At 45.7% G+C, this 24740-nt stretch overlaps 1 protein-coding gene across 1 annotated transcript in view; it reads left to right on the top strand.

The window, feature by feature from the left end:
• GABRA2 (gamma-aminobutyric acid type A receptor subunit alpha2) overlaps positions 1-24740 on the top strand; it is a 165290-nt gene that overhangs the window by 27106 nt on the left and 113444 nt on the right. The window contains exon 4 of the mRNA XM_088450552.1: positions 22674-22741. Coding sequence (XP_088306678.1) covers positions 22674-22741 — 68 coding nt within the window. The remainder of the gene's footprint in view (positions 1-22673; positions 22742-24740) is intronic.

The following is a 24740-nucleotide window of genomic DNA, read 5'->3' as shown; positions in this document are numbered from 1 at the left end:
TGTTCTTCTGTGTGTACCAAACACCTCAAACTTCGATTCGTCTATCCATAACACTTTATTCCAATCTTCCTCTGTCCAATGTCTTTTGCCCATATTAATCTTTTCCTTTTATTAGCCAGTCTCAGATATGGCTTTTTCTTTGCCACTCTGCCTAGAAGGCCAGCATCCTGGAGTTGCCTCTTCACTGTAGACATTGACACTGGCGTTTTGCGGGTACCATTTAATGAAGCTGCCAGTTGAGGACTTGTGAGGCGACTATTTCTCAAACTAGAGACTCTAATGTACTTGTCTTCTTGCACAGTTGTGCACCGGGGCCTCCCACTTCTCTTTCTACTCTGGTTAGAGCCTGTTTGTGCTGTTCTCTGAAGGGAGTAGTACGCACCATTGTGTCACAAGCTTTCGGACAGATTATGGATGCAACCCGTATTTAGGGAACTGACTAGACCTATTCCTGAGGTGTGGAGTCTAATGCGCCGGTGGTATTCACCAGGGACCCTTGCAAGAAGGTATGGACTTGGCTGCATCCGACACACGGGCCCTGATCCAGAGCCGGACACTCTGACAAAGCGCTCGCTCTGGATCAGGGCCGTCCCTCGTACTTTTCGGAGCGGCCTACTGGCTGCTCGTATAGCTGTGGGTGACAGCTATACGAGTCACCCACTTGTGGTAGGGTCTCGTGTTCCGCAAGCCCTAGAGTGCTTTTGGCTCTATCAGAGCCAAAAGCACTCCCACTGACATCACTTGTGATGTCAGTGGGGCCGGCCCCAGATGGTAGGCATTCCCATGGCAGCACGCCCCCTTTGTAGCGAGACCCATAGCGACGGCTTACCCGTCGCTATACGGGTCTCGCACATGCGCACGACGGAGCCGGGTCCTTCGTGCGCATGCGCACTGGCCTAACATCGACCCGGCTTGCGAGCGCTCAGCACTCCCGAGCGGGTCTGAATCAGTTCGGTGCCCTCAGGTTAGGTTTACCTATACAGGTGCTGGCGAACTTTGGTTGGAGTGCAGGAGACTTAGCGTAGTCGACAAGCCGGATCAGAACCAAACAGACGAGATGGTACCAGGAAGCAGGTGTAAACGGGTCACAGGGAATAGCCAAGGTCAGAACCAGATATCAACACAGAACCAGGGATCAGGCAGAATCAAGCCAAGCTCAGAACCAATAGTCAGGATATGCACAGGAATGCTGGAGTATGGTAATGGAGCCTATACTCTGCACTGGAGTGCTCCCAGGAGCTTCATTATATAGGTCAGAGTTCAAACTAGCCCCTATCAGCACTTTCCTATTTCCTGTGCCTGCCCCTTTAAATCCTTTAGCAGAGCGGCGCACGCGCTCCTATGGAAGCCGCGGCCGCCTGCACACAGCTGCCGGGGAAGAAGAACAGCTGACAGCGGACGCGCCGGAGTTCTCCCACCCGCTGTCCCACGCCAGCCCGGACCCCAGCGTCACTGAACCAGGTAAGAGAGACCTGGATTTGGCAGCACTGTGACATTACCCCCCTTCTAGGGGTGGGCACTGAACACCCCACAAATGGCTTGCGACGGAACTTTTGATGAAACTTTCGAAGGAGCTGAGGTGCATGAATATCTGAAGCCTTAACCCAACAACGTTCTTCTGGCCCATATCCTTTCCAGTCCACCAGGAATTGAACTGCACCTTGGGACATTCTAGAATCTAAAATCCGTTTAACTTCATACTCCTCTTGGTGATCCACTGGAATTGCAGTGGGAGGGTTGCACTGTCTCGAATATTAAGCACCAATGGTTTCAGAAGAGAGGTATGGAATACGTTGGGAACCCTAAGAGAACCAGGAAGTTTTAAACGAACAGCCACTGGATTGATGACCTGAAGAATCTGGAAGGGACCAATGAATCTGGGAACAAACTTCATGGTGGGAACCTTTAATTGCAAGTGCTTTGTGGATAACCAGACTTTATCACCGGGGTTCAGCAAAGGACTCTTTCTTCTTTTCTTGTCTGCCACCCGCTTATACCTGGAAGAGGCTTTACACAAACTCTTTTTCACCTCCTTCCAAATCCTGAAGAACCGACTTGCTGTACCACCAACAGCTGGGAGAGATACTGACTAAAGAGCAGGTACTTCTGGTATCACGGGATGTAGCCCATACTGAATGAAGAATGGAGAGTACCCCAATGACTCATGGTACAAATTATTGTGAGCAAATTTAGCCCATGGCAACAAGGAAATCCAATCGTCTTGATTAGCTGAGACATACAGTATATCCGAATGAATTTCTCTAGATCTTGATTGACCATTACTCTGAGGATGGTATGCAGATGAAAAACTTGAATTGATATTAAAGCATTTACATAACGCCCTCCAGAACCTGGAAGTAAATTGTACCCCACGGTCTGAAAGAATGTCTTTGGGAAACCCATGTAGCATGAAGATTTATTTTATAAATGTCTCAGCCAACTTCGGAGCCGAAGGTAACCCTTTTAATGGGACAAAGTGAGTGACCTTGGAGAACCTGTCCACCACTACCCAGATTGTATTAAACCCCTGGCAGGAGGGTAAGTCTGTAATAAAGTCCATGGATAAATGAGACCAAGGACGATCAGGTACTGAAAGTGGACATAAAAGGAGTTGAAGAGGCATCTTATGCTGAGCACAGATGGTACAAGCTGCCACAAAGTCCTTGACATCACGACGTACAGTCGGCCACCAATAACTCCTAAGGATCAGTTCCAAAGTTTTCCCCACTCCCGCATGACCTGAAAAACGTGAAGAATGGGCCCACTGGAGTAACTTAGATAGGAGTTCGGGTGCTACAGATGTTTTCCCTGGCGGAATCTTGACCTTAGTAACTGCAACAAAGCACCCAGGATTTAAAATTGGTTTGTCTTCCTTTACTTCATCTTCCTGGGCAGAATTGAATGCTCGAGACAGGGCGTCAGCTTTTACATTCTTGCAACCTGGACGATAGGTAATAACCAGGTTAAAACAGTCAATAAACAGCGACCACCTGGACTGGCGATAATTCAGGCAATGAGCAGTTTTGAGATAAGTGAGGTTCTTGTGATCTGTGTAAACTGTCACCGGAAATTTTGCCTCCTCCAGCAAATATCTCCACTCTTGCAATGCAAGCTTAATAGCTAGTAACTCCTTATCGCCAATTGCATAATTCCTTTCTGGAGCAGAAAACATGGGAAAAGAATCCACAGGAGTACTACTTGCCCCACTCATCCTTCTGTGACAATACAGCCCCATCTCCAACCATGGAGGCGTCCACCTCCAAGAAGAAAGGCAGATTACAGTCAGGTTGTCTTAGAATAGGAGCTGACATAAAGCGTTGTTTTAAAAGAACAAAGGCCTCTTCAGCTGCAGAATACCATCTCCGAGTATCTTGTCCTTTTTTGGTGAGCACAGTGATTGGGGCTGCTATGGTCGAGTAGTTCTTGATGAACTGGCAATAGAAATTGCAGAATCCCAGGAAGCGTTGTATTGCTTTCAACCCAACAGGGCAAGGCCAGTTAGTAATGGCAGCTAGTTTTGCCAGATCCATCTGAAGGCAGGAACCAGAAATAATGTATCCCAAAAACGTTAGCTCTTTTTTGCTCGAAGGAACATTTTTCAAGTTTGCAAAACAGCTGGTTGGCCCGAAGTCATGTCAGCACTTCACATACATGCAGACGATGACTTGTTGCATCCTCTGAGAATATTAGGATGTCATCCAGATTTTACCACAACGTATTTATAAAGAAAATCCCTGAAGATGTGATTCATATATTTTTGGAAGACAGCTGGAGCATTGCTTAACCCAAAGGGCATGACTAGGTACTTGAAGTGACCATCACGAGTCTTCCACTCATCTCCGGCCCAAATCCTGATTGAATTATAGGCCCCGCAAAGATCTAGCTTGGTAAAAATCTTGGCTCCCTTAATTCGGTTGAAAAGTTCAGATATCAACGGTAATGGAAACCGGTCTTTGACCGTAATTGCATTCAGGCCCCGGTAATCTATGAATGGTCTTAGACCTCCATCTTTCTTTTGACAAAGAATAGACCGGCACCCGCAGGTGATTTGGATTCCCTGATGAACCCGCGTTCCAGATTCTCCTGAATATACTCAGACACTGATTGGGACTTGTAAAGTGAAAGAGGGAAAACCCTCCCACGAGTTAGCTCTTTCTCAGGTAATAAGTCAATAGCGCAATCCCAGTCCCTATGAGCAGGAAGTGTCTAAGCGGCTTTCTTACTAAAAACATCTCAGACTGACAGGTATGAAGCTGGAAGCTGAACTTCCGGAGAGACAACTGAACTCCGAATGGCTTGCTGGGGAGGTTTGATGGATGACAAACAGGAACCATGGCATTGAGGCCCCCACGACAGAATTTGAGGTTCCTCCCAATCTAGCACAGGAGAATGCTTGCGGTGCCAAGGAAGATCCAGGACTCTCGGCTGATGGAAGTATATAGAATGCTATTGATTCTCGATGGAGAACCCCTACTTGCATGATAATCTCTGTCGTCCATGAGTGGATGGTGGCTGTAGGAAGTTTATTCCCATCCACCCCGATTACACTGAGAGGTGTTTGAAGTGGCATGATTGGAATACAGCCGGAGAGAAGATGACCTGGTTCACCACTGTATAAACAAAGTCTGTTTTTAAACCTCCTTTCTCTCTCTGCGACAGGAAGGCGTGATTTCCCAACCTGCATAGGCTCTTCTGGAGGTTCCACTGGTGCCATGAAACGTGGAGTGAGTTTAAAGGTAAACCGACGAGACTGTTCCTTTTCTTTTGCTCTCTCCCTATTGCGAAGATCCACCTGGGTACACAGGGAGATCAAGTCATCCAAAGCAGTTGGCAGTTCCCTGGATGAGAGTACATCTTTGATCTGATCGGACAGGCCCTGCATAAATGTGGCAACTAAAGCTTCATTGTTCCTCCCCAATTCTGAGGCAAGGGTTCGGAACAGCACAGCATACTGTCCTGCAGATTGATTGCCTTGTCTCAGCTGTAGAATAGCCGATCCCGCAGAGGATACTCGACCGGGCTCATCGAAGACCCTTCGGAAAACCTTCAGGAACTCTGCGCTATTGTTAACCAAAGGATCATTTCTCTCCCATAATGGAGAAGCCAAAGCCTGACTGGACAGCAGCGATAAAACATTGGCCACTTTCGTCCTTTCTGACAGGAAATTTGCGGCTTGGACCTCACATTGAATTGAGCACTGGTTCAGGAATCCCCGACAGTCCTTTGAGTCCCCATCATACTTTGTAGGATTCGGGATGCGTAATGGTGCCGAAGCACTTGCAGCTTGTACAGTCACCGTAGGAGGTGGAACTGATAGTACCAGTGCCGGTTGAGCGGTACTGACTTGTGACATTAAGGTCTGCAGACACTGCATAATCTTAGACTGATCTTGTTCTTGTTTCTTGACTCTAGCAAGTAGACTCTCGAGCAAGTCTCGGGGTGATTGGTTACCAGCAGCATCCATGTTTTTGGGCCAGAGTATTCTGTCACAAACTCTTGGACGGATTGTGGACGCAACCCGTATTTAGGGAATTGACTAGACCTGTTCCTGAGGCGTGGAGTCTAATGTGCCGGCGGTATTCACCAGGGACCCTCACAAGAAGGTATGGACTTGGCTGTGTCCGATACACAGGTCGTGGCCCTTGGGTTAGGTTTCCCTATACAGGTGCTGTTGAACTTTGGTTGGAGTGCAGGAGACTTAGCGTAGTCAACAAGCCGGGTCAGAACCAAACAGACGAGATGGTACCAGGGAGCAGGCGTAAACAGATCACAGGGAATAGCCGAGGTCAGAACCAGATATCACTGCAGAACCAGGGATCAGGCAAAATCGGAGTCACGAAAAAGCCAAGGTCAGAACCAATAGTCCGGATATGCACAGGAATGCTGGAGTATGGTAATGGAGCCTATAATCTGGGACTAGAGTGCTCCCAGGAGCTTCCTTATATAGGTCAAAGTTCAAACTAGCCCCAATCAGCACTTTCCTATTTCCTGTGCCTGCCCCTTTAAATCCTTTAGCAGAACGGCGCGCGCGCTCCTATGGAAGCCGCGGCCGCCTGCACACAGTTGCCATGGAAGGAGAAGAACAGCTGACAGCGGGCACCTGGGATCTCCCGCCCACTGTCCCACGCCAGCCCGGACCCCAGTGTAAGAGAGACCTGGATTCGGCAGTGCTGTGACACGTTGTAGGAAATGTTCAGTTTCTTGCCAATTTTTCGCATGGAATAGCCTTCATTTCTAAGAACAAGACTATCGAGTTTCACATGAAAGTTCTCTTTTTCTGGCCATTTGGAGAGTATAATCGAACCCACAAATGTGATGCTCTAGATACTCAACTAGCTCAAAGGCAGGCCAGTTTTATAGCTTCTCTAATGAGCAAATCCATTTTCAGCTGTACTAACATAATTGCACAAGGGTTTTCTACTCATCCATTAGTCTTCTAGAGCGCTTAGCAAACACAATTTGCCATTAGAATACTGGAGTGATGGTTGCTGGAAATGTGCCTTTTTACACCTATGTAGATATTCCTTTAAAAACCAGATGTTTGCAGCTAGTATAGTCATTTACCACATTAACAATGTATAGAGTGTATTTCTGATTTATTTAATGTTATCTTCATTGAAAAAAACAGTACTTTTCTTTCAAAAATAAGGAAATTTGTAAGTGACCCCAAACTTTTGAATGGTAGTGTAACTAGGGTTAACTTTACTAAGAATCGAGTCTGATCAAGTTTTTTTTTTTTATCAACTCGATTAGCATTACTGAAACTCGGATGATTTGAGGCTCCTGAAACTCACAAATTTACAAAGAAGTGAGTTTAGCTGAGAGTGAGATGGCCAATGGTGAAGCAGATCAAGATATCTCTCCCGAGTAGCAAGTTTTGAAGGAGACTACTCACCCGTGATTGCAGTGTTTTCTCTCTGCCAAACTCTCCCGAGCAAGCAGCCTGCACATATCAGTGAGATATGTGAAGGCTGCTTATGTATTGTAGCTGTAAAAAATGGGTAAAATGTAAAAAAAAATTATGTAGGGTCCCCCCCAAGCATAACCAGCCCCGGACTGCACAGCCAGTCCTGGTTCCTAAAATTATGGGGAATAAAATATGTAGGGTTCCCCCATAATTTAGGAACCAGCACCTGGCTGCAGGGCTTTTCCTTGTTTTAAATATAGGGGGAAAAAAATGTGTAGGGGTCCTTCTATTTTAAAAACAGCACCAGACCCAAACCGACTCGGGTGTATCTCTGGGTCTCCATGGCCACAGCATTTGCATCCCAAGCTGGTCAGCCCAAACCGGGGATCTCAGGGGAGGTGGGGACCCCCCAAGAAGGGCTCCCCCCTCTCCTGAAACCCCAGGCTTGGGCTGAAGCCCGAGGCTCATCCCTGTACCCCTGGGCTGTGGGTATGGGGGGGGGTAATGTGTAAAATAGTTCAAAACTATTGTATTTTACAGTGGTTCTACAGGTGCCAGCATGCCTGTTAATATATATTGTGTATTTCCGCCTTAGGTTATGACATTAAACTTTATATACAGGATGTGTTTATATTTAGCCCAACTGAGGTTACTTTTACCGACAGCTACACTGCCCTGGAATGAGTTCTCCTGTGATTGGTGCTACAGTGACTGCCTTCACATAAACAGTCAACCTATATTTTCGCCAAAGGCAGTTAACAATCTAGGTGCCCTGGATTATCTTAGTTCTATTAGTGTTAGTTCTGGCCCTGACCAAAGGTAACACAGGGATCCCAAGATACCCATATATATTTCAGGGAGGCAATTTCTATTCCAATTAGTTGTTGTGTCCAGTTTTGCTGTTTGGTGTTTTATCTTGTATGTATAACTGACTCACCACTCATAGGACCTTGCTGGATATATTGCAGGTGATAGGGTGATAGAGTTACTTGGTACTTTCCTGTTTTTTTCTTTGGAGAAGGTGTTATGAAACACCTGCCTATCTTGCATAAACACTCTAGCATAGTTGAGGTCTTCTGCCTACAACAACTGCCCTCATTTCCTTAGAGAAAGATACTCTCACCGGTACTGAGATGCTGCTAGGTCTTAAACTCAGCATAGTACAGGTTTATTCAAATGACAGTTGATCACGTGAACAAGGCTGGATTAGTAGAAAATCACTAGCAATACAATGAGTTTAATAGTCCAACATGTGCGTAGATAATAACAGCAAGAACTAATAACAGCAGGCTGTAACATGTGATAGCAACAGTTGTCACGGTTCCAAAAAGTAAGTACGGTGATATTTAGCAGTTGATATTTGCAAAAAACATGAGACGTGGATAATAACAGCAGCAACTAGTAAAAGTAGACTGTAATGGGTGATAGCCAACAATTATCACGGTTCCAAAAGTAAATAAGGTGATATTTAGCAATAGATGTTTTGTAAGAAGCATGAGACCAGAGATCAGACTGGCTAGGCAGACAGCAATGCAGGAATCCAACAGAACTGAATATACCAGGGTCAGCAGGCAAATTCCCAGCAAGAAGCTATAACCAGCATTGAGCAGTAAGGCTGGAGGCCTTATAACAGTGAAGGATACCAGCCAGAAAGCCCAGCCTCCCTTAGTGAAAGATCCCAAGCAGATGTGATGCCAGCCAGAAAGCCCAGCCTCCCTTAGTGAAAGATCCCAAGCAGATGTGATGCTGCACGTCTAACAGGTAAGAACTGGGGCCAGAACACCCTGCGCCCGCTCTGAGTCCCCATCGCCTAGCGACCATCAGCCCGCTGCAAAGCAGAGCCTCAGAAGCAGCTTGTAACAGGAGTTTCCCAAAACAGCCAGTCAGCTTCTAACTGTCTTTATCTAGCATAGACTTTAAAATGACAGAACCTATTTGGTTGCTTTGGGCAACTACTTCGTTTTTTTTTTAAATCATATAATTTTATTGAGAATATAAAGAAGGATACAGGGGATCAAATATGAATAATGTCATGAGAATTTAATACATTGGAAACATGGGTGAGGTACAAACAACAATTAGGTGCGAAAAGCCGTGATCGGCAAAAAAGTATCGCCGAATGCATCTTTTCGCTAGGCGGAAACTATTCGCTGTATTCAATTGCAAAGACGTTTCACGTACGCGGAAAGTCAATGCAACGTAATATGCAAAAAAGGTTTGCCTTTGAATACCCGGCAGAAAAAAGTGCAGAATTGCGGTTTTGGGGTGCAAAGGTGTGGAAACCACTCTGCACCCTTTGGGCAGCCCTCCAAAGGATAACTACGTAAAAAAAATGGAAAAAAAGAGGATCACACCAAAAAAGCACTTGAAAAAGGGGCGAAAAAGTGCAAAGTGGGGGTACAAAAGCAAAAACTAGCGAAATATACTTTTGGGGGGTCTGCAAGTATGGGGGAGGTGTTTTTTTTATTGCAATTGTTTGCTGAAGGTGCGTTTTTTGCGGCACTTAAAACTTGACTTTAGCGATTTTTAACTATGCTTGCACCCATTTTCAAGTACCCCAAATTTGACAGGACTACTTATTTTCACCCCAAAAAACTGCTAAATGCTATTCTTCACCAGTTGTGCAAAGCTGCTATTTTGGAGCAATTGACAGCACTTAAGTACCCCAAATAGCTTCAGTAGGGCTAATCGGGGACATCTAGATTGATCCCCAATGTTAGTGCATCTTTTGAGGGGCGTCGGGCTGATTTCCCCAATTCTGCCAACACTTTTCGCCTGTTAGAGCTTCACCGAGACACGTTCTCGCGTGCTTTGGAATTGAATAAGGCGAATAGCGGGATACTTTTTCGCATGCAAAACTGGCGATGTCGGCGAAAAGTCTGGCATGCGAATAAGTATCGCGGGTGCAAAAAGAATTGAATACGACCCATTGTGGGGAAGAAAGAAAGTAGTAAGAGGGGAGTTGAACATATTCATCTCATGCATTTATGGGGGAATGAGAGAGTGTGGGGGCCCCGATATAGGGGCAAATAGAGAAAAACTAAAAGGGGAAGGATGGGGGATAAGATCCCTAAATGGGTAAGAAAGAAATTGAAAGGTACAAGAAGGAGTACTAGAAACATTTCAAATATTGGAGACATGAAATCATATGTACATATGTTCAGCAATCCATGAGAGTGGGGAGGAATGAGATAGGATTAATGGAAAAGAAGGAGGTTAGGCGGGGTTAGAGAGAAAATGGAGAGGATGGAAGAGGGAAAAAGAGGGGTGAGAACCAGGAGGAGGGAGCGAGTCGTGGGCAAAGAGGGGAGGGAGATGGGGGTTGGCAGTTATAGTGGGAACAGAAGATATGTAGTTAAACAAGGCCAGGAAGGGTCTCATTATGCATCAAAGATCAGGGTGGCCAAATTGCATGGAACTTGTCCACTGAGTTGTTTTGGAGACTCATTATATACTCCATTTTAGATACAAAGCCATATTCTGTTGAGAAACGCTTGTCAGGATGGAGGGTAGGTTGTTTCCAGGCCCAAGACATTTGGTTTTTCATTGCACAAGATATATACAGAATTAGTTTATTTACATGTTTGGGTAACTGGCAGACTGGGGCACAGAGAAGAAGCGAGGCCGGGGTAAAGGGAAAGCTTAAAGGGCAACAGATGCTATGATTGATTTAACCATCGTCCAAAAAGGCCCAATATGTGAGCAAGCTCACCACATATGGAAGAGGGTTCCTACGTGACCGCAGTAATGCTAATATAGGTCAGAGGTATTGGGATACATTTGATGAAGGCATTCCGGGCAAGATACCAATGCGTTTTGATATTTTTAAAAAACTCTCCTAGGTCTCCACCCCCAGAGAAATGCCCAAATCCATTTCCCAAGTAATTTCATGATAGCCAGAGGAGATTGATCCAGAGTTAAAATAGGTTAGCTGGGAGATTAAGCCAAAGGCGTTCCATCACTGTAGGGTTACAAAGTGAGTCAGGGATGGGAAGGGATGAAAGAAAAAAATTCAGAATTTGGAGATATTGGTAGAAGCAGGAATGTGATAAAAAAATGTCTTTCCTGTACATTTGCAAAAGTTTGTGGGGCAAATATACCTAGAACATGTCAAAAGCGGGTAATGCCAGGAGCTGTCCAGAGTGAAGCTATGTGGGATGACTGGCCAGGGTGGAAAGAGGGGTGGTGCACAAGGGTGTTTGATGGGAGGGGTAGGTAAAGAGAGTGTACTTGGTGGTGAGAGAGTCCCAAACGGATAGAGTGAGAGCAGCTGGAGGAACCAATAGGACAGGGAGGGACCTGTGTTTGTGAAGGAGCCAGGGGAGATCGTAAACAGATGCCACTCCAGTCATATCATTCTGCAAGTCGACCCATCGCTTAGTGCCTTTTGGGGAGTGCTAGGCCACCAACTGACTAAGTCTAGAGGCCTGATAGTATTTGGAGTTCTACGGGAGACCAAGACCTCCAACTATAGACCAGAGATATCCTGTACAATTGCCCAGAAGATGGGAGGATAATTGACCTTATACAGTCTAATGTAGGATTTGCTAAACTGGTTCCCAAGATATTTTATGGAGACTTTCAGCCATATAAAAGCACAGTTAATTTGAAAGAGGTCTTGAGCAGTTTAGAGATATGAAGAGGCAAGGCTTCTGACTTGTCATAATTGCCCTTGTAGCTTGACAGTTGCTCGTAAAGAGAGAGTTCTTGTAAAGAGGTTTGGAAGGAAGATCAGGGGATTAGTGAGGGTATGTAGGACGTTGTTGGTGTAAAGTGAGAGTTTATATTGAGAGCCCCCGATAGAGATGACAGATATATGTCTGGGTTGAATCGGATCTGACAGGCAAGGGGTTCAATGACTAGGACAAATATACAAATGTGTCCGCATACAGCAAGCTTCCTTGTGCATTAAACATCCCTTCTAATCAAGGCCTACAAATGCGTCTTATTCGCAAAGCAAATAGGATGCACAAGCAGCCTCTACTGATTAAAATAATTTGCGGCATGCCTACAGTATACTGTATTATGTGTGCAACTGCGGTTATATCTGCATGCAAAATGCTACGTTAGTGTCACAGCCGCTGAAATAAATACCATTAAATTACACATCTGTAAGTGGGGAAAGTGGGCATCCTTGTCTATTTCCATTTGAGACACTGAAGGAATACGAGCAGAAGTGGAGGGATATTGTAGAGGACTTTAATGGCCTGAAGGAATTGGTGTGGATCATGAAAGGCCATGAAACCCTATTGAAGGCCTTTTCTGCATCTAGGGCTAGTAGGAGGAAGGGGAATTTGAGCATATTTTTATGGTGAATTAAGTTCACTTTGCGTCTGGTATTATCAAGAGCTTGTCAGATTGGTACAAATCTCACCTGATCCGGATGGATGAGGGTGGGGAGAATGGTATTTAGTCCGTTCGCACTGACTGTAGTGATGGGGTTAAAAATTGGTATTTAGAAGGGAGATTGGGCGAGAATTGAAAACCAATTAGGGGTCTTTACCAGGCTTCGGGATGACTAATTTTAGCTCTGGCAGTGTCTGAATGGAAGAAGCTACCTTTGAGAATTTGATTAAAAGTGGTCATGAGGTGGGAAACGAGGGAGCCCTGAAAGGTTTTATAGTTGGAAAAGGGAAGACTGTCTGGGCCTGCACCTTTGGGGGGTTTCTGGGATTGAAGAGTTGTACAGATTTATTCATTGATAATGGAGAGACAAAATTCAGCATAGATGGAGGATTCAATATGGGGGAGGGTACAGAATGACAGCTAATCAGTAACAGAAGAGATGGGATTGGTCTGCTGGGAGGAGTGATCTCGAGCATTATAAAGTTGATTATAGTAGTCCTTAAAGATAGAGTTAATTTCAGAGGTGTTGTAGTGAAGGGATCCAGTAGGGTCTTTAAGTGCTGGTACAGCTGAAATGTCTTTCATAGCTTTCAGGTGGTTGGCAACAAGGGAGTCTGCCTTATTACTTTTCTCGTAGAAACATTGGTCAAGCCAGTGAAGAGATTTTGAAATTAAATTATTTGGAGAGAATCGCGTTAAGTGCAGATTTCAATGAGGTAAGTTGTTTGTAGATCACGTCAGTGGGGGTACGTTTGTGAAGGGATTTCAACTAATGTACCTGAAACTGCAAGAGTTGTGTCTGCTCTTTGGGCCTGATTCAGGTTGGATCACAAAGCTGCAGACACACGCCAATGTTTGCGTTCTGCGCATGCTTATGCATCGCAGTGTACGTGCGCATGCCGACCAATGCGATCGGGTATACGAATGCAGCCGACATGCAGCGGCACACAGAAATTAATGACAGGAAGCACCGTTTGCGGTGGAGAGGAGGGTGGTCGAAGGAACGCAGGCATGCCTGTGTGTTTGAACGCCGTTACAGGGATGTGCATAATTAAGCCCCAGCGACGACATACGCAGCCAGAGCACTACATGGCGACAGGAAGCTTAGCATATTGTGAGGCATGTCAAGCTCAAGCACAACTCTGCTTATGGGTCCGATGTTTTTCGATGTCACCGATGCTTTCGCTGACTTGCGGATGTATGTAATGGGACGTTTATAAGCTGATGGGCATCTTGGTATAGTGCTGCGGTTGCCATGCGATCGCAATAATTTGCATATTTTCGCAGCGAGCAGGTGCATGCAATTGCAGACTTGTGATCCGTGCTGAATCAGGCCTTTTGTTCCTGTGCGAGGTGTAGCTAATAACATGACCCTGAAAAACAGATTTATGGGCCTCCCAGAGAAGACGAGATCAACCAGACTCTGAAAAAAGGGAGAAGTATACATTAAGGTGCCAGAGGTGCCTCGAGGTCTGGGTACCCAAGAGGTCAAAAGTGGAGGTGACAATAGAGTGGCCAGACCAGGGATTGAGGATAATCTCTGAATCAGTTAGGTGCTTGGAGATGGATGAGCTACAGAAGAGGAGATCAGTCCTGGGTTTAGAGCGCTCCATGCATCGAAAAGCTTAGCTTCTGTGACATGTTTGTGAGGGATCTAGAAAGAGGGCATACCCCAAGGTGGGCCCAGGAGACAGTTTTATCTAAAGCTGGATTCAGAACACAGTTAAAGTCCCAAGGAGAAGAAAACCAGAGTTTTAGAAAAACATTGCTGACCTATGTTGGGGTTGTAGCTATGGTGACATCTAGGTAGCCCAGCCTTCCAGTCAAGATAATATAGCAACCATCTGAGTCAGTGTGGACAGAGCATTTAGTGTTGCTGGAAGAATACAAGATAGTAGAGAAGTACTTAAAGTGCAGGGCGTGAAGGGCCACTCACGCTAGGATCCCCCATGGCACCCACACTAAGTGATAATACTATAAAAATCAATAACAACAACATGTACATAGTGGGGAAATAATCATATTATGAGTAAATGAGCAAAAACATATGGAGCAGAATGTAATATAAACATCACAAAGTTACCAATTTATAAGCAGGGAAGTGCAGGCTCGGATTAGTTCGGATTTTCCTGCCAAACTCAGATTTTTCCCGCCAAAAATCAGGTCTCAGAAAGAGGTAAAACGTCATCTTTCATGAACTTTTGTCCAGGAATGATGATGTTTGTCCATGAAAGATGATTTTTTGACACTCACCTGCACTAACACTATACACTTACCTTGTCCCTAGCACTGGTCTGTTCCCTTGTCCAGTAGAATCCACATTGATATCTGTAAAATAAACCCACTCACCTACCCCTTGGTTCTTGTTCTCTACGGTCCGTGTTGGCATCCTTGGTCTTCTTAAAATAAAAAATGCAGACACCAGATATGTACCTTCCTGCAAGGGTGGTACTTCGTGAATGATGCAATAGCCACTGCATTTTGCATTGAACTGGGACCCTCAACTCGCACCCTATTACATTTGCGAGTTTAGGGACAAACTTGCACCTTCCAAATCATCATCTTGCCACTGTGTATGAGCGACATGGTGGAGGACAGACGTTCTCTTCACAGCTCCAGGGACCCGCGTAATCACCCCGCTGTAACACGTGTTCCATATCCTGCACCGCTACCCTACAGAGGAGAGTCACTAGCTGGTGAGCTCTCTGCACCCCAAATCTGCTTCAGGCTCTGCTCCATCCATTCAAATGGGATTAGTAACATTTCCCTGCATTAGTTATAAGGCACAGTGATCCCCACATGTATTTTCTGAAAAGTATTATACCTCTTTTCCACCAAAAACCCGGGTCCGACCTGGGTTTTTGGACATGGTTCCAACCCAGGTCAGACGCCATTAATACCCCTTTTACACCAGAGCTAAAACCTGGGTTATTGCAGGGTTAACCCGGGCAGCTCCCTGGTGTAAAAGGGGAGAGGGTTGGATCGCCGGGTCGAGTGACCCGGCAATCCAACCCAGGTAAATAGCAGGGTTTAACACTGGCATAGCCCGTGAAACCCTGCTGTGAGAACAGCGCAATTCGGGTCACGATGACCTGGAGTGCGCTGCAAGCCGGCCGACTGGTCCGGCTTCAGTTGCGCTTGGAGATGACATCATCTCCAAGCGTCCACTTTCACGCCGGGAAAGCCGGGTCTATGCAGACCTGACTCCGGATATTCCCGAGTCGGCGCCGGCTAAATCCCGGGTCTGATTCGGATAGGAACTCTATTCCAACTCCTGGTCAGACCCGGAATTTTGGTGGAAAAGGGGTATTACACTGCACCTTCGATCTGGGTTACTCCCAGGTCAGCCCTGTTCACACTGAACTCAGGTCTGCCCTGCTAAACCTGTGAGGTCATAAAAAGTGGGAGGTGACTCTCCATAACCGCCAATCAGCTCATTTTAGGCATGACCAAGGTCGGATAACCTGGGTCGTACCGTTTACACTGCATCATTACCCGGGTCCATCCTGGATCCAATCCTTGTAGCTACCTGGGTTGGATTGCTGGGTCACTTGACCCGGGTTATTTTTCAGGGACCCTTTTACACTGAGCTGCGACCTGGGTATACCCAGCAAAACCCAGGTTTTTGCTCTGGTGTAAAAAGGGTATCAGTGTGTTTTCATCAACAAGTAGATCTAACGGTTTTGGGGCTCGTTTACATTTGGATGTAAGTAAATTTTATGACACGCCCCTCAAATGTAGCAGTACACGTCCACTTTAATTTGCGCTTATAGGTGTTACTTTCACAATCTCCCCGAAATGCTTTTTCAAAAGTAGGTAAGTATGGTTAAGTTACTTGATTGGTCATTGCCTACAGAATTAACCGCTGGTGTATACAATATTCTGCTTATCATCAAAGCTGCACACACAGGGCCTCATTCAGAGACTGGGCGGCCACTTGCATCCTGACCGCGCGCCCGCCTCTGTTGCAGTCGTTAGGCTGTGGGTTAACACCCACAGCTCTAACGACCGCTCGGGTGATGGTCGCGATGGTCAGAGACCATCGCGACCATCGGGGCTTACGACGAGACCCTAGGGTAGGGTCTCACTTGTCGTAAGCCCCGGAGAGCTTCTGGCTCTGTCTGAGCCGGAAGCTCTCCACTGACATCACTAGTGATGTCGGTGGGGCCTCCCCCAAACGGCAGGCGTTCCCATAGGAACGCCTCCGTTTGGCCTGCCACCCCCCCGGCCCGCCTTCCAAACGGGGCGAGCTGTCAATCAACATCGACAGCTCGCCCCCTTTGGAAAGAGACCCGCTACGACCAGCGCTGTCGGTCGTAGCGGGTCTCACGCATGCGCACTGGCAAAACATCGAGGCGGCCGTGCGGTCGTAGACCGTACGGCCACCTCTGAATAAGCTCCACATTCCCAACACACAAATAAAGGATCACGGCAGAACCAAAGCTGATTTTCCACTGTGCTGTGCTTTGATTTGTGCTCAACAAATGACTTCCACAGTTTCATTGATTGATTGATTAAAACAATGTGAGATGTATAACTAACAATTAAGAGATAAATCATTACTTTTTTTTATTGAATGGGGAAAAAGGAGGAAAGTAAAAAATAATAATATATAATTTAAGAAAATAATACAGAGATATTTTTATATATGAGTGAATCAAAAACATAACTTTGTGTTTACTTTAAATAATAAAACAATAATCTGAAATGTACTTCTCCCTTGATATTGTATTATGTACATAATATTTGAATTATTATATTTTTATTATGCTGTTGCTTTGTTCTGGGCACAAAGCACTTTTTCACTCTTGAGAGAAATATTATTGTGTAATACTTTATTTCATTAGTTCAGACATAGTTTATTCCCTGAAGTGATTTACTTTTATTGCACTGCATAGTTTTATAAAGTCTATTAAAATAAATAATTTACCCTTTTACACAAAAATGGAGACTATTATGCTCTAGAACCAATCTTAATGCTATACAGTAGCTAGGCACATGCAGATTGTATGTTTGTTATAGCTTTTATTTAAAACCATCAAGAGAATTTAGACGTGTGAGAATTATACTCAAATTTATGACAATTCAAATTACTGTGGCCCTCATTCAGAGTCGATCGCAAGAAGCGATCGCTCACTCTGAATGAGGGCGGGCACTTCTTGTTTTGAAGTGCTGCCTCCAGGTCGCAAGCTAAGCTGTGGGTTACCACCCATAGCTTAGCTTGCGATCAGGGTGATGGTCGCGATTGTCATCACCATCGCGACCATCGGGGCTTACGACCAGACCCTAAGGTTTGGTCTGGGCACTCGTAAGCCCCAGGAAACTTCCCCACTGGAAGTTCCCCACTGACATCATCAATAATGTCAGTGGGACCGCCCCCAAACGGCAAGCGTTCCGACTGGAACGCCTCCGTTTGGCTGGGCACACCCCCGGCCCGCCCAGCAAATGGGGCGAGCTGTCACTCAACATCGACAGCTCACACTGTCTGCTACGAGACCCCTAGCGACGGAGCGCCCGTCGCTAGCCGGGTCTCGCGCATGCGCACGACGGAGCCGGCTCCATCGTGCGCATGCTCTGTGGGGACCATCGACCTGGTTGCGAGCGCAGCGGCGCTTGCGACCGGGTCTGAATGTGACCCTGTGTGTGCACTTGTGTGCCTGAATCTTTAATATCTTATACCCCTTTTCCACCAAAATTCCGGGTCTGACCCAGAGTTGGTACAGGGTTCCTATCCGGATCAGACCTGGAATTTAGCCGGCGTCGACTCGGGATATTCCCGAGTTGGTGCCGCTCACACCGCAGTCGGGTCTGCATAGACCCGGCTTTTCCGGCGTGAAAGTGGACGCTTGGAGATTACATCATTTCCAAGCGCCACTCAAGCCGGACCAATCGGCCGACATGCGGTTCACTCCAGGTCATCAAGACCCGGAGTACGCCGTACACACAGCAGGGTTTCACGGGTTACTCCCGTGTTAAACCCTGCTATTTGCCTGGGTTGGATTGCTGGCTCACTCGACCCGGCGATCCAACGCTCACCCCTTTTACACCAAGGAGCTGCCCGGGTTAACCCTGCAATAACCCGGGTTTTAGCTCCGGTGTAAAAGGGGTATTATATTGCTTCTCCTGATACAATTGTATTTTACTTTTGTTGAGAGTGAAGCAATATTTTTTGTTTTCTGTATTTTATTGATAGAATTTGTTATAGCAATATGGTATAGTACCTCAATAACCAAGGTGATTAGTGAATGAATTGTCTCATTCATGAGCTGTTTACGCCACAGGTTCTCAAACTCGGCCTTCAGGACACCAAACAGTGCATGTTTTCCAGGTCTCCTCACAGAATCACAGTGAAATAATTAGCTCCACCTGTGGATCTTTTAATATTTGTCAGTGACTAATGAATACACCTGTGCACCTGCTGGGTGACTTGGAAAACGTCATCTGTGTGGGGGGGTGTAGTGTGTAATACCGCCGGCCGCTTGAAATCCCGACAGCGGAAGCCTGGCAGGGGTGAAGATGCCGATCGCTAATAAGGTAAGTATAACTAACCCTATTTTCCCCCCTAACCCTCCCTTAGGGGTGTCTAACCCTAACCCCCCCCAAGTGCCTAACCCTAACCCCCCTATAAGTGCCTAAACCTAACCCGCGTCCCGCAGCCTAAACCTAAGTCTTCCGGGGGGTGCCTAACCCTAACCTCCCCCTGGGTGTGCCTAACCCTAACTTCCCCTTCCCCTAGCCTAACCCTCCCAGGGGTTGCCTAAACCTGTCCCCCCGGGAGCCCTAAAACCTAACCCTCCCTCCCCCCCGTGGCTTTCCGGGCCCGGCTTAACTTCGTTCGGTATGCCGGGCTTTGGGGTCCCAGCGTAGGTCTAATGACAGGCGTTGGGTTTTCAATGCCAGTCATTAGTACCTTGCTGTGATTTGACAGTCGGGAAGCCGGCGGTCGGCATTTAGACCGTCGGCTTCTGACTACATCCTATGTGGGGTCCTGAGGACAGAGTTTGAGAACCACTGGTTTACACCATACTTGCCTACCTTTGTTGTCTCTTCTCCGGGAGATGCCCGGGGAGGAGAGGCAGGTGGGTTGCAACGGGGGTGTGGCCTGATGGGTTGCACCACTAAGTCTCACCCTCTTCCCGTAAATTACCGCAATTGGCACTAATTTAAATAGGGGGCATGGCTAAATGATGCGATTCGTGGAGAATCGCGTCATTAAGCCCCGGGCCCCTACATGGGAACCCGCGATTGCCACGGAAATTCTCCCCATTCTGCCCACTTCACTAGGAAGTGGGCAGAATGTGGGAGAAGTGCCTACCCTTCTGGGGGTGCAGGGGGTTACCCAAAAAATCGGTATGCACCTGTGCTCAACCATGGATATCTCTAAAACTTGAACTGTTGGGGAGCCGCGGCGGAGAGGAGGGGACCCGTGTCGGAGACTGCACATGGGCCCCCTTCTCTCTAGAAACGCCCCTGGAGACAGACCTGTGGGAAACAGAAAAGAAACACAAAAACTGAACAACTGGTTAGATATTATACTGCTTTAATGATTATCATATTATACCAGACCCCTAATGCACTCTGCATATGCATATTATGCTAACATATGGCTACTACCTCATGGAGCAAAAACAACTACAACAACAAAAGAAGATATCTTGCAAAGCAGCAGAAGTTATCTATACATCTGTTTGTATGTCTGTAATTATAGACAGGAGATGGGCACTCCAAAATACATAAAGAAGTGAGTGATATATAGTAATTATGTAGTTCATGGGCAGAAAATAGTCTCCAGGATCAGATTCCAAACACCAACGTGCTTTTTTAGGCATGCAGTATATTTGATACAGCAGTGTTTTGGTAGCTATCTGCCCTTTTCATTTTTGACAAAGGGCCTCCATACTGGCCTCTATAAAGCCTCCATAATATAAAAATAAAATATTGCTCCTGTAAACCATTTACATTATTATAAATAATTTTAATATTCCTGGAAAAAATGAATTTTAAAAGCAAATATATAATGGAAACAAACTGAAATCCTTATAATGACTCAAAGTCACATGCTCCACTACAGAAGTAAATAAGGTCACAGATTTAATGTAAAATAGCACTATTGACTCCTGCATATTCTACAAAATGTATTTAGCTATGCCAACCAAACTTTTAAATCTCTGCAGATATTCTTATCTCAGGGAAACATCTCTCATTCCCACTTACAAGGCTTCTCCTGTGCTGCTACCCAAATGTATTCCCTACCACACCTGATCAGACATTCACAGCCTGTAAATCTTAAACATTACCCAATAACCCATTATTTTATTATAATTAACCTACCCCAAATTATACTACCAACAATAGTGGCCATCATGCCCAGGGTCAGGTGGGACTACAGCTCCAGACCTCCATATAAAACAGGTACATCAGCATGACATCCTGAGGATGCACTGGCCAGTGCTGTTCTTCACGGTGTCGGACATTATATGCTCTGGGGGTGTGGCCGGCACAGGGTGCCGTAAAGCCCTGTTATGGCGCTGGCACATTATACCAGTGTATGGCACTCTTCTGCAATACAGAAGTAGTTAGAATGCCCGCGGACAGCGTTATCTTCTGTGTTGTACAGCTGTCAGAGCTATAGCATCACACAGTGAAATCCTGATCATGACAATATCAGATATCCAGGTAAATACAGGACAGCAGCTCTGGCCACATTAATAGCAAAACATGTCATAACGTTGTGCCTGTAATCTCTAATCACCAGGAACCAGTTGTAGTTGCTGCTCCCTGATGCTGCATTGCAGTGGAGTCTGTCTTTAAGCATGTACATGATCTGGTTATCAATTATATTATTTAGATACCATGGTGACATGGCAACCGGGCTTTGTCCAGCCTTGCTGTAAGATAAATGTAACCTCTGTACTCAGAGTTGCATGCAAGACAGTTTTGCAGAAAGATCTTGCAATGTTTCACACAGGGCATGCATCCTACTTTGCGATTTATGCATAACTCAGTTGTGCATAAGAGTCGGCTACTCAGAGTTGAGCGTATACAGAGATCCATCTGATTTCAGATGCATCTCTGGCATCAGGAATAGGGCTATTGTCGGTGCAAATAAGCACTGATAATGATGATGACTACTTTCACAAGATGCGCGGCCCACTGTAAATGCAGGAAAATAATGCTCTTTTTTTTCGAAGCACGCTGTGCTGCAGTATTACATCATACTTGCCTAGTCTCCCAGAATTTTCTGGGTAGCCCCCCGCACCCCCGAAAGAGTAGGCAGATATCCCACATCCTGCCCACTTCCTAGTGAAGTGGGCAGGATGGGGAGATTTTACTGGGAATTTGCAGGTCCGCGGGTAGGGGGCAGTGCAAAATTATGCAAATTGCATCATTTAGCCTCACCCCCTCATCGCGAATCACTGCCTTTTCCTGTTAAGGAGGCGGGACCTAATGACATCTGGGCCCGCCCCCGAAGCTGACAGCAGCGTCTCCTCTCCAGACTGATCTCGGAGAGAATGATAGGAAAGTCGGTAAGTATGTATTACATGCAACTCTGAGCCAGCTTCACTGTGAGCAGAACTTACCTGTAGGCGCATCCTCCCCTTTTTGGTCTCACTCTAGTCACAGCCAGGGGTACCGAGAAGGGGGGGTGAACGAGTGCTAATTACCCGATTACTTGTTGGAGGGGCCTGGGTCTGACGCCGCCCCTTCCTCTTTCCTGTCCGCAGCCCAGCACACAGCAGCAGTAGCAGCAGCCTTTACTGCCTGTGGGAGGGAGCGATCACACTGATCGCACCCCCCTCTTGATTGGTGTAGGGCTGAGGGTCTCACAGCGCCCCTTCGCGGCGCTGCAAATGTTTTTCTTTCCTTTTTCTTTCCTAAGTGGGTGTGACCACGCCTCCCGTGATTAGGCCATGCCCCCTTCCCCCAGGCCTGGGCTGGCTCTTATGGCCCTGGTCACAGTTTTTGATAAGACCTGAGGTTAGATACTCTTGTATTATGTTCCTATATTTTCTTTATGTCTGCAAGGGAACAACAGTGACCTTAAAGGCCAGTAAGAACATGTGGATATGTAAGTGCCAGAAGATTTTTTTTTATCATTTAGTGCTTTTTTGCCATTTAAAATGTAAGTTGTAGAGGTTTTACTGTACTGCTTTATATGGATAGGATAGGAAGATAATGCCATTCTTGGTTGACAGTTTCACAGCTCACTTGTCCATCACCCTTCTTGTGGATTTTGCAGTTCAATATTAAGTTATAGATTTTGTTGCAACCATTGGGAAATAAACTTATTCTGTACTAAACCAAACTGTACAGTATGTGTCATGTTTAACAGCATTTTTATGCTGATTAACTCTGTTGTTAAGCATCTGTCCCTGCAGAGCTTTACATTTTTGTTTTTTAATTTATTTTTCAATTCTAGACCGTGTTACAGAAGTCCACACTGATATCTATGTGACAAGCTTTGGACCTGTTTCTGACACAGATATGGTAAGGCATGGTATATCAATATTTGTACATTGTTTGCTAGAAGCTGAAAATATGGTCCCTATTGCTGCAGGCTTTTGTAGAGCTACATTTTTTTTTTAATTATTATTTTAGATGCACAGTCAACTAGACAGCAAGTCATTCTTGAACATGCAAAAGTGCACCGTGCAAATACATGTTTATTTGCAGAAATCTGGTGGCTCATCTGCCTAATTGCATATTTAAACATACATATACAATATTATTTACTTTGTCCAGGGATCCACCTAATTCAGTGGGTCACTGACCATCGCCGGTGGTCATGTGTAATTATCTATTTGCAGTGTGTTGTGATATAATAGAGAATGCACTGTTGACATAATAGAAGCCTTTACCAGCCTGAGGACAAAAGGGATTTCAGGTGAAGTAAAGGTAGTCATACAAAGCAACAAAGGGTACTTTGCTGTTAAAGGGAATACCTTTTATTGCTGTTTTTTTCTCTGATTTTAGTTTTTCATATCAAAATTATGTTTCAATAATATCTTCCTAACAAAACAATAACATCTTCCTAACAAAACAATACATCTTCCTAACAAAACAATACATCTTCCTAACAAAACAATACATCTTCCTAACAAAACTGTAACATTTTGGTTTGTACCATTTAAACTTGTATGTAATTAAATACTAAGGCCCGTATTCAATTTGAGGCGAATAGTCCCGGACTTTTCGCCTGCCGGACTTTCCGCCTACATCACATGTTTTTGGAGAAAACACTTTCTGCGCGCGCACCCGCATTTCACCCTATTCAATTTCAAAGGACACGAAAACGGCACCTGGCAAAACTGAAACAGGCGAAAAGTCCTGTCAGATTTGGGGAAATCAGCCTGACATGGGGATCACTGAGTGTACCCCCGAATAGGCCTGCTGAAGGTATTTGGGGTATTTAAATGTTCTCAATAGGTTATAATTGGCGTCTTTGCATAAGTGGTGAAGAATAGCATTTAGCATTTTTTGTGTGAAAATAACTAGTCCCAGCAAATTTGGGGTACCTGAAAATGGAGGCTAGCATATTTAAAAGTTGCTAAAGTGAAGTTTAAGAAATCATGAAAAATCCACCTGCCGCAAGCACCTGCAATAAAAAAAAACAACTGGGGCATACTTGGGGACCACCCTGGAGTCTATTTCGCTAGTTTTTAACTTTGTCCCCCAACTTTGTTTTTTTTCGCTCTCAAAACGAACGTACTTTTTTGGGGTTTTCTTAAGTGTTTTTTTTTTTAAATTGACGCAGTTTACCTTTGGGGGACTGTCTTAAGGCTGCATGGGGGTTCCCGCAGTGTTGCACCCCAAAACCCAATTCTGCACTTTTTTCCGCCTGCTATTCATAGGCGAAACTTTTCCGCCGGGTCCATTGCATTGACTTTCCACCTAGGCGAAAAGTCTTTGAAATTGAATACGGTGAAAAGTTTCCGCCTAGCGAAATGACATCACCCGCAATACTTTTTCGCCGGAACTGACTTTTCGCCTCAAATTGAATACGGCCCTAAGTAGTGCTTAGTATAACTTGGCAGCATGTAGGTTCGGTCCATTTGCAGATGCTGCTCAAAATGTCCTTCTGCTGTAGAAATACTACAGCCTTATCTCTATTGATCATCCCTTACGTCTAACAACAACCACAGCGCAAAACAAAGGAGCAACAAGAGAGCAAAAGTACCGCAATCATTAACAACAAAGTACCAATTTACAGTTAAAAGAGCTAAGGGGGGTGGAGCTAGGTAGCCCAACGGGACTCTAGAATCATCATGACATGGGGAGCAAGGAGCTGTGGGCCTAGCAAGCCACTGAGGGGAGCGCTGGGAACTATCCCGAGCTCCCAGTGGCCCTGGGTGGTAGGAACCAGGGGCGGACCCCCCTTTCTGTCTGGGCCCGGGACTCCAGTCCTGGCAGTGCCCTCATGATGGCAGCCCTGCCACGGTAAACCAGCCGGGGGAGGCACACAGCATGGATAACACCTGCCATAATG

The sequence above is a fragment of the Taudactylus pleione genome, unplaced genomic scaffold (assembly GCF_031769625.1).
Source record: "Taudactylus pleione unplaced genomic scaffold, aTauple2 ptg000519l, whole genome shotgun sequence".
Lineage (NCBI taxonomy): Eukaryota > Metazoa > Chordata > Amphibia > Anura > Myobatrachidae > Taudactylus > Taudactylus pleione.
The sequence above is the reverse complement of the archived record's forward strand: the minus strand, read 5'-3'. Positions and strand labels throughout refer to the sequence as shown.